The following is a 16,005-nucleotide window of genomic DNA, read 5'->3' as shown; positions in this document are numbered from 1 at the left end:
AAACTTGGTCATGATCACCAAAAAAATGTTAGACTACAAACTTGGTCATGATCACCCAATATGCAGAAAAAAAATCTTAATTTTCCTATGAAAGCTTCTACAGGCTTTCATAGACTTATACAGTATAAAATGGCCTTCATGATACCCGCCATCAACTTACAAAAGCTTAGAAGCTCAGGGCAACTAGCTGTTTAAAAATGCATGTTCTGTTTCTCATTGTTCATATTGTATCACACTCCATATGTGGTTATCAGTAATCGTAATCTTGTGTTAATATATGTTGACTGATCTGATGGGTGAATGAACACATGCAGGGCTCCACATGAATAAATTAGAGTAGTGCAGTAGTTAGAAAAACAAACAACAAAAACACTACAAAACACAGAACCAGGTGTGAAATAAGCTGCTGTAATGGGACAAAGCCATGTGGTACAGTAGGACCGCCATATGGCCACAACGCAGACAGTGCTGTAAAAGCTTTGTGTAACCAACCCTTTAGTGATACATTGGAGAGGAAAGCCTTCTGTGCTTCACAAAGCTTCATTTCTGAATCTCCGCTGTGATTGTGCCACTATCTGCTGCACCATTTAGTCATTCTGGAGCCCTGATATGCTGTTTTTGGTAACAGGGTGTGAATGTTTTCCTCTTACCATCTTCATACACTTTGCCGTGTTTGCTGAGAGTCGTCAGATTAAGACACTTCAGCTTCCTGTTCTTATGCCAGATCTAGACAGACACAGAGAGAGCAAACCACTAAAAGACGAATCATCCTGAACCATGTGTCATTTGTAATTGTAATTTCATAGATGTAAATATTAATATAGTCAATTACAATGTTATAAAAAATGTTTTTCTTTTCACCTTGAGGTGGCCTTGCTGATGTATTATTAAATATGAAGTATTTCATTAAACTATTTTTGTTATCCCATATTTTAAATATTTTTTTAAAGTCACTCTGTCACTAGTGTGCAGAAAGTTTTATGACATTGTCAGCCATCGAGCTTGATTCAGGTGTGTTTGGTTTGAGCTGTACAGTGGTCCTCCAGGAGCAGGACTGGACACCTGACCCATGATGTCATTTAGATGAGGAGCACCCGTGTTAATCCGAGCTCCAACATAGATCATTTAATAATGTTAAATTCCAAGCTTTTAATGAGCCACCTGAGGTCCTTTAGGCTACATCTATACTAATCCCAACACATCTTTTTCTCTACATTCTGTCACTGAGACAGCGTTTTTGTTCTGTGCAAACTGAGCTTTTTGAAGATGTGGAAATTTGAAAACTATGGTAAATTTGCAAATAGTGAATACTCGAATGCCATCATTTGACTATTATTTCTAGTCTTGAGAATTAATGTGATTCATAATGTGTTGACTTAACCTCTGCTCCTTAGTTAGAGGAGAGGTATCCTAATCTATTTCAGAGCTGCTGTTTACATAGAGAACCACACACTATTCACAACTGATAGCTTTGTAGTAAGACAGTGATATTTAAAGGCCAAATTCGGTATACACCTTATTGATGATGCATACTTTGTACAGGCCAGCAGATAAACCCAGAATACAAATGCAATGCACAAAGTTTCACATTAAAGAAGACGCTTAACCATTTAGCACATAGTGTTCATATTCCGGCCTCGTTTGCTTGCCTGCATAAAGCACGCATCATCAATGAGGTGTGTACTGAATTTGATCTTTTAATAATCGCCATTTTAAAGTGTTTTCACATTAATCGTTTCAGAATGTCCCGCTGTTTTTAGAGATTGAAATATTGCGGCGGGTGCTTTATATGGATTGCTAATGGCCAAAACTTGCATTTTGTTAACATATCTTTGTTTTATTCTCTTGAGAGATTATATAAAATTTTTTGGATTGGAACAGATTTTTTGAATGGACAGCCTTGTGCTGCAGTTCTTTGGATGTTTTGTCACGTATCTGAAAACTATCAATAGAAGAATGTGCTGGAATTATGACACTGTATTTGAACTGATGCACATACCCTACATTGATTTTACTGATAAAGCCAAAATATATCTATAGATAGTATAATTTCAAAGTCAAGTGAATATTTCCTATTCGCAGCATCAGGCAGTGTAAGACTATTCACAGATGTTAGATGTCTTACGCATACGGCCCAAAACACATTTTTTAATTCTAGGCATCACATATTTGTTCAGATGTTTAGCCATTTGCACAGCTAGCGTCACAAATAAATGATGTGTAAACAATCTGACCTCAAGGAACTGCTTCTCTTCTCCTTTAATGGTGCTCTCTCTCAGCACAGCCTTCATGTCACCGGACGGAGAATCCACACTGAGCAGCCTGAACACAGAGCAGGGCATGCACTTTGTAAGTTCTTGCTTAAAGAAGCAGTCAAAAGGAAAGTTTCGATAACATTTTCTCATGTCGATCCAAACCCGTGTTTCAATGCTGTTCTGGACCTGTGACTGGTAATGTATTGAAAAAAAAAAAACCTTTAAAACATTGATCAGAATACTGTCTCCCCGTTTGTGTTCCGCAAAAGAAATCAAGTCATACAGGTTTAGAGCGACATGACGGTAAGTAAATGCTGTAAATATCCTTCCTTGATCATACGAGTAAGAAGTGAACCTACTCTCCCTTGATTTCTGTGCAGTTTCCCGAGGGTCCGGAGTAGACCACTGATTTGTCATCATGAAACACAATGTACTGACGACAAAACTTCACATTTTCATTCCTCTCCAAATCCCGCTGAGTCCACTCTGAAAGAAAAAAAAAAATCACGTGTGAGAGATTATTTACTACATGTGTTTATGAATTAAAAAATAAACCTGAATCTTATAAGTCTATAGCGCTAAACTGCTCAATGTGGACTATAAGGCACTAAGTTATTCAAAACATTAGCATTATTAATTCTTGTAAAGCTGCTTTGAAACAATGTGTTTTGAAAAAGAAAAAAACTAAGTTCCTGCTGGTATGCTACACACAACATGTTTATCAAATACTTCAGGCAAATAAACCACTTTAAGATGAGATGAAAAAGAAAATTACTGTGCAGCATAAAATGTTATAAAGCACTGCACTTACAAAGGTTAACGCTTCAACCAAATCCAAACAAGAGGTTTTGTTTGACTTGTGTAACATCAGGGCAACACAGAATTGAAACCGAGCAATAAATTCAATCATATCTTGAAAACACGGAAGTAGAGGTCATTTCTTAAATCAAATTTTATTTGGGATAATTCAGTTTAAATATTCAATTTAGAGAAAAACGTCTGTCACCTGCAGCAGTTAGGTCCGGAGGTTGACTGTAATCATTCTGTGTATACACAAAATAAACTCCATGTTTTGATATCTTTAGTGCTGTCTGCCATTGCAATCAACCAGCTAATGACTCTTAAGTTTCTTCTTTATGTCAGACCAGCTGCACCATTTACTATCAATCCAGTTTGTCCACTGAATCGACCGGTGACGAGAAGGGAAGTCTTGAGCACAGGAGTCACAACTGCTGCTGATGAGGTTCAGGTTGAATGCAGTGCTAGGATTGATGTGCAGGGCGTCTGTGGCTTTGGGATCCTGGACAGACCGGATGTTGAATTGTTCATAAAGCAACGATCACACCAGATCAACTGAGGTGTGCAAACCGCTAGAGTAGGGCTGTGCAAAAAATTGCATGTGATTTTCATGCGCATCTCCTCAGTAAAGACGCTCCTGTGATTAGTAGTGTATCTCCAGCACGTGCGTTCAGATCAGGGTTGCCAGGTTTTCAAAACAAAACCTGCCCAACTGCTTCTCAAAACTAGTCAAATCGCGTTTCCTTCCGGGCGATAAAAATACATGTTTTTGGCAGGGTTGCCTTGGTAAAATTCACATTTTAGGGGCTAAATATCACGTTATTGGTATTGGGATCGCTTCAACCCACGAACATGAAAAACAACCGCAGACTTGCCAACACTGGTTGGGATTTACTACACAGAGCCGTAATTCACTGATAATCTACACTTTTAAAATCGCAGGCGATTCTTTGTCAATTTTGAAAGCGATTTAGTGTAGCTTGTCGGTGGACTACGGCTCTGTGTAGTAAATGCCGCTCCACCTGAACCAGTGTTGCCAAGTCTGCGGCTGTTTTTCATGTCCGCGGGTTTGAAGCGACCCCAGATGATCTACCAATAACGTGATATTTAGCCCCTAAAATGTGAATTTCACCAAGCCAACCCTGCCAAAAACGTGTACTTTAACCCCGGGATGCAATTTTTATCGGGGAACCTCCTGGAAACGCGATTGGGCTAGTTTTGGACTAGTTTTGAGAAGCAACTGGGCAGGGTTTGTTGTGAAAACCTGGCAACCCTGATCTGAACGCATGTGCTGGAGATATACTACTAATCACAGGAGCGTCTTTACTGAAGAGATGTGCATGAAAATCACATTCGATTTTTTGCACAGCCCTACTCTAGAGGTTTGTGGGAATCCCTGCTCTAGACTTTGCAGGACACCGCAAATGCAAGCTTGTGCAAAGATGTTTCTGGATTTGCTGCATATACTAGTTGAACTTCGATAACCTTTGAATTTGAACGAGAAGAGGACAACAGATGATCTGAACATCACAGACTGATCTCTTTGGCTCAACACAAAGACGACAAACTTCAAAGCTGCAGGTTTGCAGTGTTGTGGCAAAGTGGAGTAAACAGTGCACCTCAACATATGTATCATCATTTGTCCATTTTTGCATTATTTTTTAAAACAGAAGTACTGAGGAGTATTCCAGGAAGCAAGGTTAAGTTACCACCAGCTAAACCCTGAACTCTCGGTTGATTAACCCAAACCTGGCTTACTCGAGGTGCATATTTGCATATTTGATAGCTATATCATAATCATGTATAATATTATATGGTCACTCATGCGTGGAAGTAAACTATCCGGAGCAGGTAATGTTCAGAGAGTACGTTTCTCTGGCTACTTAGTCTATCTACCTGTTTCTGGAGCCGAAAGCTGGGTTTATCTGTTATCTTACCGTGTATGTCACATAACCTGCTTTCTGGACTACTCCCCTGGTGTGTAAAAACATGTGTGAGGAATTGTTGCATGTTCACAGTGTGACCATGGATGACACACACACAGGACACATGCATAAACAGGCCTGATCCTCTCTCTGCTCCAGCGCAATAACTAAAAGCTGAGGCCCATGTGTGTTTAAATCTGAGAGTTTTCACACTTCGTTTCAAATGAGTTTAATCTGTGTGTTTCAATAGTTCGTTTGGCAATTCAATGATGATGCGGAGTGTAAACCTGTATAAACGTTGCAGTATTGTCCGCCGTATCGTGACGTGATCACCGGTCCCACATCCGCGCGACACAACGCCGGGAACCGACACTGATCCCGGTACAACTGAGCGATCTCCGCCGCCTCCCGGAGCACCTGAAACACCACATGGGGACACGGCATGGTGATATACATCAGACACACAGCCAGACACAAGAACATACACAGAGTACAGCAATCAGAGGATAAGGCTGCCACAGCAAGTACGTGTTTAACGTTAAACTGATCATCTGCTTTCAGCATGTGACGCGGAAGTTGTCTAAATAACACGGAGCTGCTTTTCAGCTGTTGAGGTTTAACAATCTGCGTTCTGTTGCATTGTACAAAGTCAAATACACATGAAAGGAGGTTGTTTTAAATCATATTTTAGTCATTTGACTGTACCTTTGAGCCCATGACAGCACAGCGCGAAATGAGTCGGTGGAAAGGAATCCTGCTACTGAACATCATGGAGCTGAGGGGGCGGGGCACAAGGCCACTGTCGAGCTCTCTCATTGGTCAGATGCGATGACGTGCGAGTTCTTCTTCCTTTTCTTTTTTAACGGCTGTCGTCATCCAGCTTATTGCTGCATCACCGCCCCTTCTGTTCCGGAGTGTGGATCAGTAAGTGAGTTCACGATCTGTTTCTACTGTAAATTAGGGATTGAGGGTGACAAGAAGAAACAGTGGCGCCCCCAGAAAATTTTAATAGGGGTGGCCAGATGAGGCCACAGTAAATCTTGGAGTGGCACATCAAAAAATAAATAAATAAATAAAGGGTTTGCAATATTGACAAAAAAAAAAGATATCTCTGTGATTTCTGGGAATTTATCGATAACGAAAATTAGACAATATTTTGCTGTGTGTGTTATTGTGCTGATATCTTATTTCTAAGTGTGCTGACAGCTGAGGCTTTTTTTTTTTTTTTTTTTAACCTTTACGCCATTTTTTTTCTAAAAGTGTGCACCATCTTTAAAGTCAGACACTTGCATTTGGGCTGTTACCAAGCAAATGCAATCACTATCAACAAAATTGATCTTTGCAATGCAGAGAAAACAGAAACTGCATCTGAAGTGCCATTTAGATGTTTTTTACACACACTGTTTAATGGAGCTCTGAGGGACATGGAATACTTTAACCTGGAGTTACAAATTAATAAATAATGTTTTGATATTTTAAACATAAAAACATTGAAAACTGATGTTTTGAAATTGTTTAAAAAAATGAAATGGTACCTTAAATGTGAAATTAAAACAGCCAGTAGGTGGAAGCGAGTCACTGTTAATAAGTGAGTCATTGCGATTGAACCGAATCATTTAAACGGTTGATTCATTCAGGAACGAAACACTGTCATGTTGCTCAGAGATACAAAAACAGTGTCTGTGTTTGGAATGATTTTTGTTTTTAGAAATAGAGCGCAAAAAAGTGAATATGTTGTCTAAAACGTAAAACTCTTGATATTAACTTCTTGTTTATTGAACTGTTATATTAAATCAATGTCACAGTTGCAATTATGCAGACTTCTGGAGAAAAACGTCACTCTTCGTGTGATAGTAACTATATTAAATGATATATAAATTATATAGATCTAAAATTAATAGATTTAAAATAGATTTAAATTAATAGTAGCCACTGCAAATCATCCTAGGGGTGGCCACAGGGGTGGCCAGAGTTTATACAGGGGTGGCCGTGGCCATGTGTCGCGCTGCTGGAGACGGGGTGTAGATTAATGTAAACGTGTCGCGCTGCTGGAGACGGGGTGTACATTAATGTAAACGTGTTGCGCTGCTGGAGACGGGGTGTAGATTAATGTAAACAGTGTGCCACGGCACTGCTGGAGGCGGGGTGTACATTAATGTAAACGTGTCGCGCTGCTGAAGACGGGGTGTAGATTAATGTAAACATGTGTCGCGCTGCTAGAGGCGGGGTGTACATTAATGTAAACGTGTCGCGCGGCTGGAGACGGGGTGTAGATTAATGTAAACATGTGCCGCACTGCTGGAGGCTGGGTGTACATTAATGTAAACGTGTCGCGCGGCGGGAGACGGGGTGTAGATTAATGTAAACATGTGCCGCACTGCTGGAGGCGGGGTGTGATACATTAATGTAAAACGTGTCGCGCGGCTGGAGACGGGGTGTAGATTAAGGTATTATACTGTGCCGCACTGCTGGAGGCGGGGTGTACATTAATGTAAACGTGTCGCGCTGCTGAAGACGGGGTGTAGATTAATGTAAACATGTGCCGCACTGCTGGAGGCGGGGTGTACATTAATGTAAACGTGTCGCGCTGCTGAAGACGGGGTGTAGATTAATGTATACATGTGCCGCACTGCTGGGAGACGGGGTTGTACATTAATGTAAACGTGTCGCGCTGCTGGAGACGGGGTGTAGATTAATGTATACATGTGCCGCACTGCTGGAGGCAGGGTGTACATTAATGTAAACGTGTCACGCGGCTGGAGGCAGGGTTTAGATTAATGTAAACATGTGTCGCCCGCTGGAGGCGGGATGTAGATTAATGTAAACCGTGTCACGCTGCTGGAGGCGGGGTGTAGATTAATGTAAACGTGTCACGCTGCTGGAGGCGGGGTTTAGATTAATGAAAACATGTGTAGCCCGCTGGAGGCGGGATGTAGATAATGTAAACGTGTCACGCTGCTGGAGGCGGGGTTTAGATTAATGTAAACATGTGTCGCCCGCTGGAGGCGGGATGTAGATTAATGTAAACGTGTCACGCTGCTGGAGGCGGGGTTTAGATTAATGTAAACGTGTCGCGCTGCTGGAGGCGGGGTGTACATTAATGTAAACATGTGTTGTGCTGCTGGAGGTGGGGTGTAGATTAATGTAAACGTGTGCGGTGCTGCTTATAAATTAATGTGGTTGCCGATTTTGCCAAGTAAGACAACTTCCTGGATCAACATCTTTTGATGATCCTGGATCAACATTAATGTCCAAAAATATAGAATTAACCTAATCCCTACCCCTAAACCTAACCCTACCAATAATTTATTCCTAAAATCAGTGGGAAATGATAGCTGATTAACAAGAGTATAGAAGCACCCAACCCTGATTGTAAGCCTAAAACAGATATTTCCTGAAAAGTTATATCTCTATTCTGATTGGAATGTTGTTCCAGGATCAACAAGGATGTTGATCCAGGAACATGTTGTACTTGGTGAAATCACACGTACCAGATTAATGTAAACATTTATCACGACGCTTGTGCGTATCCCCTGAACACAACAACGATGAAGTGAAGAAGTGTAGGGTAGGCAATCTAGGTGTGAGATGGGCACCAATGGTCAGAATATTATAGACAAAAGAATAATGATAAGCAGCAGTTCAGAGTCAAGTATAATGTTTGCAATACAAAAGAACCATTCTATTTCCATAACCAGTCCTTTATGGAAGTGTGAATGGCTCATAATCTGAAAACTTTAGCTTGATGTGGAAAAATTGATATTGGAGTCAGTTTGTTACTTTATTTTATTAGTGTTCATTTATTTTGTTAAACTGGATAAATTGTTACACCTTTTTATATTTTATGTGGTGTCATGATTTACTTTTGATTAAAAAGAAAAAAAAATTAAAAGTTTTATTATTGTATGTTTGTTTGGTATTTAATTTATTGTAGGCCTATGCCCTTTAAATTCACTTACTGAAAGAAAAACAGCAGCTGCAGCAGTATGGTGTAACATTTATTTGAAACATATATATTTGGTACATGCTACCTTATATCTTTACTCTTTCCGTTCATTCTTTTCATGGCTTTGGAAAACTTGTCTCGGATGTTTCTCTACGCCGCTTTTTGCATAACTCCAGGTCGACGACACCAAACTTCGTTGCAATTCCTTTATAGGAATTAAATGCTTTCTCTGAAACGTTAAAGGCTCTCCGTGAGCGATCGTACAGGTGCGGATATATCTGTTGCAGCTCAGCTTTTTGACACTCCAATGTATTCATGTTGCTAGTGACAACAATGAACAAACCAGGAAAAAAAATTGCACGTCAAAGAACATGGAGTTTCAGAAAACACCCACCAATTGCGTAACCGCCACGGATGACTGGAAGCTTAAAAGTGTTTAGGAGCCAAAATTAAATCGTTTCAGCATGATTTTGTTCCAAATGACGAACAAACATTATGTATTCCTGATCATCTCCCATACCAAGTTGTCTATATGGAATTCCTTGTTTAACTCTTTCCCCGCCAGCATTTTTTGTTTTTAAAGTTGTCAGCGATTTTTATGATTTTCACTAAAATTTGAAGGCCTCCAGTATATTTTGCTGTATGAATATTTGAATATGCAATACAACAAAATAAAGATCAGAGCATCTACTTTTAAACAAACAAAAAAAAATCTGTTTTATTCTAGCTTAAAGCATTCTTTTTTATCAAATCTTGAATATACTGTAGATAGGTTTCATACAAGTTTATAGTTCTGAGCAAAAAGATGAGAAAATCAATTTTTCATCAAAAACTACATCTGAATAATGTTCAGTACGATTATCAAAGCATAAATCAAGTAAATCACTTCCATCAACACCTCCAAAGCTTGCACAGTCATATATTACTTCCTGGATCAACATTTTACTCTGTAACATTATGCAGTTTCATTTATATGCTGTCTATTGCTGATGATCGCATTACTTTTAATGGGGTCATATGATGCGATTTCAATTTTTCCTTTCTCTTTGGAGTCTTACAAGCTCTGTCCCCAGTATGGTGCTGCAACCTCAGGATCTGCAGGCCTTTGAGGTTCTTTCTCCCAGGTTGAGCTCATTTTGGAGGCACTGTCTCGTGTTATGCTCCCTGGGCAGCTTGGTCTTGCCTTGATGGGCTTAGACCCGAGATTGGGTTGAGTTTGAGGACTTGCCTCAGCCTGAGGGCCGGGAGCGCCACTCTCGTAATTCCAGCAATTGTTCTCATCAAGTAGCTAAGTGGCCTCCTCAGTCTATCATTTCTATGGTGAGGAGTCTGCAGCTCACCCTTTTTTGGCACGTTTGGAGCGTGGTGCTCCCCTCACTGCCGGAGGGTCATTCCAACCGGAATGGAATGTTTGTTTTTCCTCTCTGCGGAGAGTAGAGAATCTTGGAGAGCTGGGCCTTCTGCCCCACTAGATGGTCTAGGTGGAGCCTTCAGGTTAAAAGTTAGGCCTCTTGCCCCCTCTGCTTAGAGTCTAGTCTTTGTCATGTCAGGTGCACACGCTAGTTCTCTGTGCACTTCCTTCAATTCCATAATCATGGTAGAGGTGCATGCTGGGCCTTTGTGGACCTTACTAATCCTTTGGTAAGGGTGACGCGATGCTCCCTTGTCCCCTTTCTCTGAGTTGTCTCGGACCCGGATCCTTACTTGGGCCTCACTCTCCTATGTATCTCTGATGATACTGGTAGGTTGTGTGTTTTGGAGCCGTTGAGCAGCAACCTCAGGTTGTTAGGCCCCTTTCGGCCTCCTTGTAAGAATCCTCTCTTTGTTGGTGAGTTTAGCAGTGCTACCCTCACCTTTGGGGGTTACCTTTGAGCACGCCACTCCAAGTGGAGTGTCTGAAGTCTCCTCTCATTGGGTTCTCTGCTCCTTGGAGCTCCACTGAGCAGCAGCCTCGGGTTGTTAGGCCTTCCTCTGCCTCCCTGTTAGGCTGTTCCCTTTGTTAGTGAGTTTAGTAGTGCTCCCCTACCCTTAGAGGGTTAATTTTGAGCATGCTATTCCCAATTGAGCGTCTGAGGTCTCCTCTCATCGGGTCTTCCACTCCCTGGAACTCCTTTTAGCATTAGCCTCAGGTTGTTAGGCCTCCTTTGGCCTTCCCTTTTAGGATGCTCTTTTTGTTGGTCGAACTTAGCAGTGCTCCCCTCACTTAGAGGGTCACTTATGAGCATGAGATACACTTTTCTCACTCTGCATGCGCTCCATGAGTTGGCCACAGTCACGTAGGGTCTAGGCCTGTCCAGGGGACAGGTTCTTACCCTTTAGTAATGGTGTTTCTAAATCCATGCTATGGTAAGTGCACACGCTCAGCTTCTGTGCAATTTCTAAAATCCACACTGTGCTTAGTGTGCATGCTAGGAATTTTGCGCACTTTTTAAAATCAAGTATGGTAAGGGTTACGTGCTATAGCCTAATTCCCTTTCTAGGAGTTGGTTAAGCCCCGGTTTTTACCTTGGGCTTCACTCAACCTATGTTTCTCTGTTGGTTCTTTATGGTATTTCTAAATCCATATCTATGGTAAGTGCTCACACTAGTTCTCTGTGCACTTTTTACGTCTATATTCATGGCAGGTGCGCACGCCAGCCTTTGTGCATCTTCTTAAAAGCCTTTATGGTAAGGGTGACATGTTGTTGCCTCATCCCCTTTCTCTGAGTTGGCTAGGCCCCCAGTTCTCGTCTTGGGCCCCACTCAACTAATGTATCTCTATGATACATTTCTGAGTAGGGTGTTGCTACCTAAGATCTGTCAAGTCAGTTCTTTGAGCAGGTTTATTCAGAATCTGTGGTATCCCCCTGGATGACAGGCCAGGGTCTGGTTTTAGACACCTGAACATATCCCCTTAAAGGAATATCTTTCTTCTGATTCCAACCCTCGAACTCTGCCCTAGCCCAGCCCAGCCCTTAACAGGTAAGTTATACCGTTCCCCATAGCGACCCCTAGAGGATGCAGTTCAAAGTTCCCTCGGAAGGGAACGTCTCAAGTTACGTATGTAACCATGGTTCCCTGAGAAGGGAACGAGACACTGCCTTCTCTAGTCCCCTCGGCATGCTTCGCACGTAAGCTTCAAACAAAGAAGTGGATGATGTGTATGATGTGTATGTCACCAGCCAATATCATTGTCGTGTTTAGATGTATGCTTCAGACACCGGTCGTGCCAAAGGCATCTCCCCATAGCGACCCCTGGAGGATGCAGTGTATTGTTTCCTTCTCAGGGAACCATGCTAAGACGTTTTACCTCACCTCTTGATCCACCCCCACACACACACACCCCACACATCTTGCACATCTTCTCTGCTTTTTACAGTTTCATGTTGTATGACCAAATCTTTGACAGTTAAAACACCTCAATGGTTTTGGTATACTCTCACTGGGTAACTAGTATATATATACTGCTGGTGGTAAATGTCAACACTGAGTTCTGAAGTTTTCTTTACTTACAGTGACCACCAGGATTGGAAACTGTAATTTTCCATGCGTACTCTGAATGTTCTCCTGTTCTTCATGAATGTTTTGTCCATGTGTTGGCATAATGTTTTGAATAATTTTATTTTGGTCCAACAGGGTGAATGTGACACCAGATTGTTGTAACCAGTATATAATCAGGCACCAATGTAACAGAACAAACATCTCAACAGTTTTATGTTGAATTGACCATTAAGGTTTTGTTTTTTCTTTGTTCTTTTTTTTTCTTACTTATTTTTTAGCTACTTAACACTTTTTGAGCATTTTTGCCTCCAAACTGTTTATGTATTGAATTCATACATAAACTGAATTCATTAAAATTACTACTTATTTTATGCATTCACAATGTATTTAAATCAAATATTGACAATGCTTGCATTTAACCATACCTGCACTTCTCAAAATTACAGTTTTTTTCCTTATTTATTTATTTATTTTTCTGGCACTTAGATTAGCAGATGAAATAAGTGCAGTTATCCATGTATCTGTCATAGTAGTGAAAAGGACAAGTTAGATTCAGGTGTTTTTTTTAATCCTCTTTTATTTTTTCCTGATTGTACTGAAGAGTCATCATTACTGTCATCACACAACATGACGTTACATCAAGCCTACTACAGGTATACACTGAAACAAACACAAAATTTACAATGTATATATGGATATGCTCTCACAACAATGAATGTAACATTAATTTTGTTTTTCAATCACCTTCAAACTGTTGTCTGTTGTTTTCTTATATTTACTTTTTTCCTAAAATACATTTGTCAATTTAAATTTCCCCGCCCACAAATTATATGGAAGCCATATTCTCTTTTTAAAGAGTCTTTTATCTGCATTAACAATCACAAGTATAGACCATAGACCAAAAATGTGTCTCAATACAATACTTTTTTTTACATTTCCAAACAGTCCACATGAGCCAACCACATGCACAGTGTGATTTATTTGAATATTTATGTTTATTTGGTTTCTGTTTATGTTGTGATGCTGTTTTTTAGACTTAATTTACACAAAACAATAGGTCATTTTACACCTTGATCTGAATGTTTCGTGTGCAAAAGTATAGTACAATTTACATGATTTACAGATATATTCATGTCCTTTTAACTGTGAAAATGGTTGCCAGTGCAACTGAGTGGGGGGTGGGGGGGATGCATGCATTAATCAGGTTATTTAAAAAACTAATTTAGCTGATTGTTTCCTTTTTTGACAAAGTGACAGCAGTCATTTTCCCTCTGTCATGAATTTCTTTCTTTGTGCCACATACTTACTCCTACAAGAATAACTGTTTTCTAACCCTGTAAAAAGGATCACAATGCATGAGCAAATAAATAAATAGCAGACGTAATGGCAGGTGATCTAGTTTCCCTGACATACATCACAGTCAACAGCCCTAATGAATCACAAACCTAGGGTGTTAGAATGAATGGCTTTCTTAGTATTGTAATTAAGCCCTTATAGTGATGCATATATCTCCCCTTGGTGCATTAACTCTATGCTTTCCTGAGGTGAACAGGATCAAACACACACACATACAAAAAAAAAAAAAAAAACAATCTCTGAGATGCAAGACAGAATGATAGCTAATATAGTTTATATTGCAGGCAGTACAAGCAGACTCCTTGATTTGCTTTCCATTAGGTGTTTTGGGTGGTCTATATAGGTGCTATACATTGCTATATAACTGCTCATTATACACTCTCTTATATGCCATCTCGTATACATTCTAATCCATTTACATAATATACTGCTATTTATTTTATTTATTGGTTTAATAAAATATGATTTATTCAATTTTGGTATAGTTTTTTAAAACTATTATTTGAAAAAAAAAAATATCCAAATATATATTTATAAACCAATATAATGTGTGACATAACTCTATAGCTGTAGGCTGTGTCGTTGGGTTCGCTTAAGTTTCCTCTAAATTCAAGAGCTTTTCTGACCACACAGATATTCCAGAATGTGTTAATGCAGTGAAGGGTCCAAACTGGTTTCCCAAAGTCTTCAAAAGGTATGATAACTCAAGATTTCCCACAGCCTCTGGGCAACCACAGAGGAGTATAATTCAAGACCAGATAAATGGGAAGCCCTTCAAACACTGCTATATATATATATACATATAGACCAAAAGTTAAACATTACTATTTTATATGTTTTTGAAAGAAGTCTCTTCTGCTCATCAGCCTGCATTAATATATCATATTTTATATTTTTTTTTTTACTTTTTATTCAGTACAGTATCCTAAAAAAGTATCACAATGTTGGAAACATTACAGCAGAACTGTTTCCAACTTGAAATGAATCATCATTTTTTCTAAAGGAAGTCTCCTAAAATTCAGCTTTGCATCAAGCCTAAATGATAATTTAAATATTATTTAAAAAACAATTATTTTTTTTAATATTCACAATTTTTTTTTTTTTTACTGTATTTTTGATTCATCAAATGCAGGCTTGAAAAGTAGAAGAAATTCTTTCTGAAAAAAAAATTAGTAGCAGCAAACCTTTTGGTCTGTACTGTGTCCATATACTTATATAATGAATCATCATATTAGAATGATTTCTATAGGATATATATTTCATGATGTCTGCTTTATTATTGTAGTATACTTTAGATTTGTAATTTCCTTTTAATAAGTATTGCACTAATAGGCAACTAAGCATCATGAAGGATGGAACCCCCATCATATGCAGTTCATCTAGCAGCAGCCATCCATGGATAGTGAGAAATGATTGATCATTATGTTAATTGCTATGGCTAATTGGCTCCATTTCAAAACAGTGCCACAAAATGGGAAACATGCCACAAATATGGGAAACACAATTTCTGTTCAGATTTATAGAATTTACATTACAGTTTCTCTTATACAAACAAATCAGCCCCCAAGTAACATTTTTGAAACTATTATTTAGTTATTCTTGGATTAAGTTGTTTTATTTTGTTTCAATACTCTGATAACCATTTTTTCTCAGCTGAGATAATCATTGCATAGAAGGTCTGAAATTAAACGTCCTCTGACCAAATATTTCTTTTCTTGTTGTTGATCAGATTTTTTTTTTTTTTTTTTTTTTTTTTTTTAATAATAACAAATGTAGATGCTTACATACACACATCCAAAATCATTCACACATACCATTAAAACATACAGGAATATGAAGATTTTTTTTTTCCTTCCCAGAACATGCAATCTCTACTTGCTTAAAAGTTCCAACATTCCACTAAGCAGCTCCCTTATCTTCAACTAGCCTTGTGTTTTTTCTTAATTATTATAATTATTTAATAAAAAATATTTTAAAACAAAACATGGCTTTGACACCTAATGTGTTATTATGAGAGACTGGGCATCACTTTTTAATGACAGTGATCCTGAACCTTACAGATATATTACAGGTTTACAGACAGATATCACTCTTCTGACCACTACTGTAAAAACATCTAACAATTGTGCTCTTTACTGACTGACGACCATCCACTATTGCTTTTGATCTTTTTTTAAACCGTCAAACATAAATAAATATAACCAAATATATATATATATATATATATATATATATATATATATAT

General features: G+C 39.0%; 1 protein-coding gene across 2 annotated transcripts in view; it reads right to left on the bottom strand.

Annotated features, from left to right (window-relative positions):
• LOC109083451 (acylamino-acid-releasing enzyme) overlaps positions 1-5,842 on the bottom strand; it is a 29,368-nt gene extending 23,526 nt beyond the window's left edge. The window contains exons 1-5 of one of the 2 annotated variants that reach the window (XM_042762930.1): positions 5,684-5,842; positions 5,266-5,395; positions 2,615-2,741; positions 2,235-2,322; positions 651-726 (exon numbers count right to left, since the gene is read on the bottom strand). In XM_042762930.1, the coding sequence (XP_042618864.1) occupies positions 651-726; positions 2,235-2,322; positions 2,615-2,741; positions 5,266-5,395; positions 5,684-5,794 (532 nt within the window). In that variant the 5' untranslated portion in view covers positions 5,795-5,842. Of the gene's footprint in view, positions 1-650; positions 727-2,234; positions 2,323-2,614; positions 2,742-5,265; positions 5,578-5,683 lie in introns of those variants that run through there. The other variant, XM_042762929.1, reaches the window with a different exon arrangement.
• Positions 5,843-16,005: the final 10,163 nt, after the last annotated feature.

The sequence above is a fragment of the Cyprinus carpio genome, chromosome A8, assembly GCF_018340385.1.
Source record: "Cyprinus carpio isolate SPL01 chromosome A8, ASM1834038v1, whole genome shotgun sequence".
Lineage (NCBI taxonomy): Eukaryota > Metazoa > Chordata > Actinopteri > Cypriniformes > Cyprinidae > Cyprinus > Cyprinus carpio.
The sequence above is the reverse complement of the archived record's forward strand: the minus strand, read 5'-3'. Positions and strand labels throughout refer to the sequence as shown.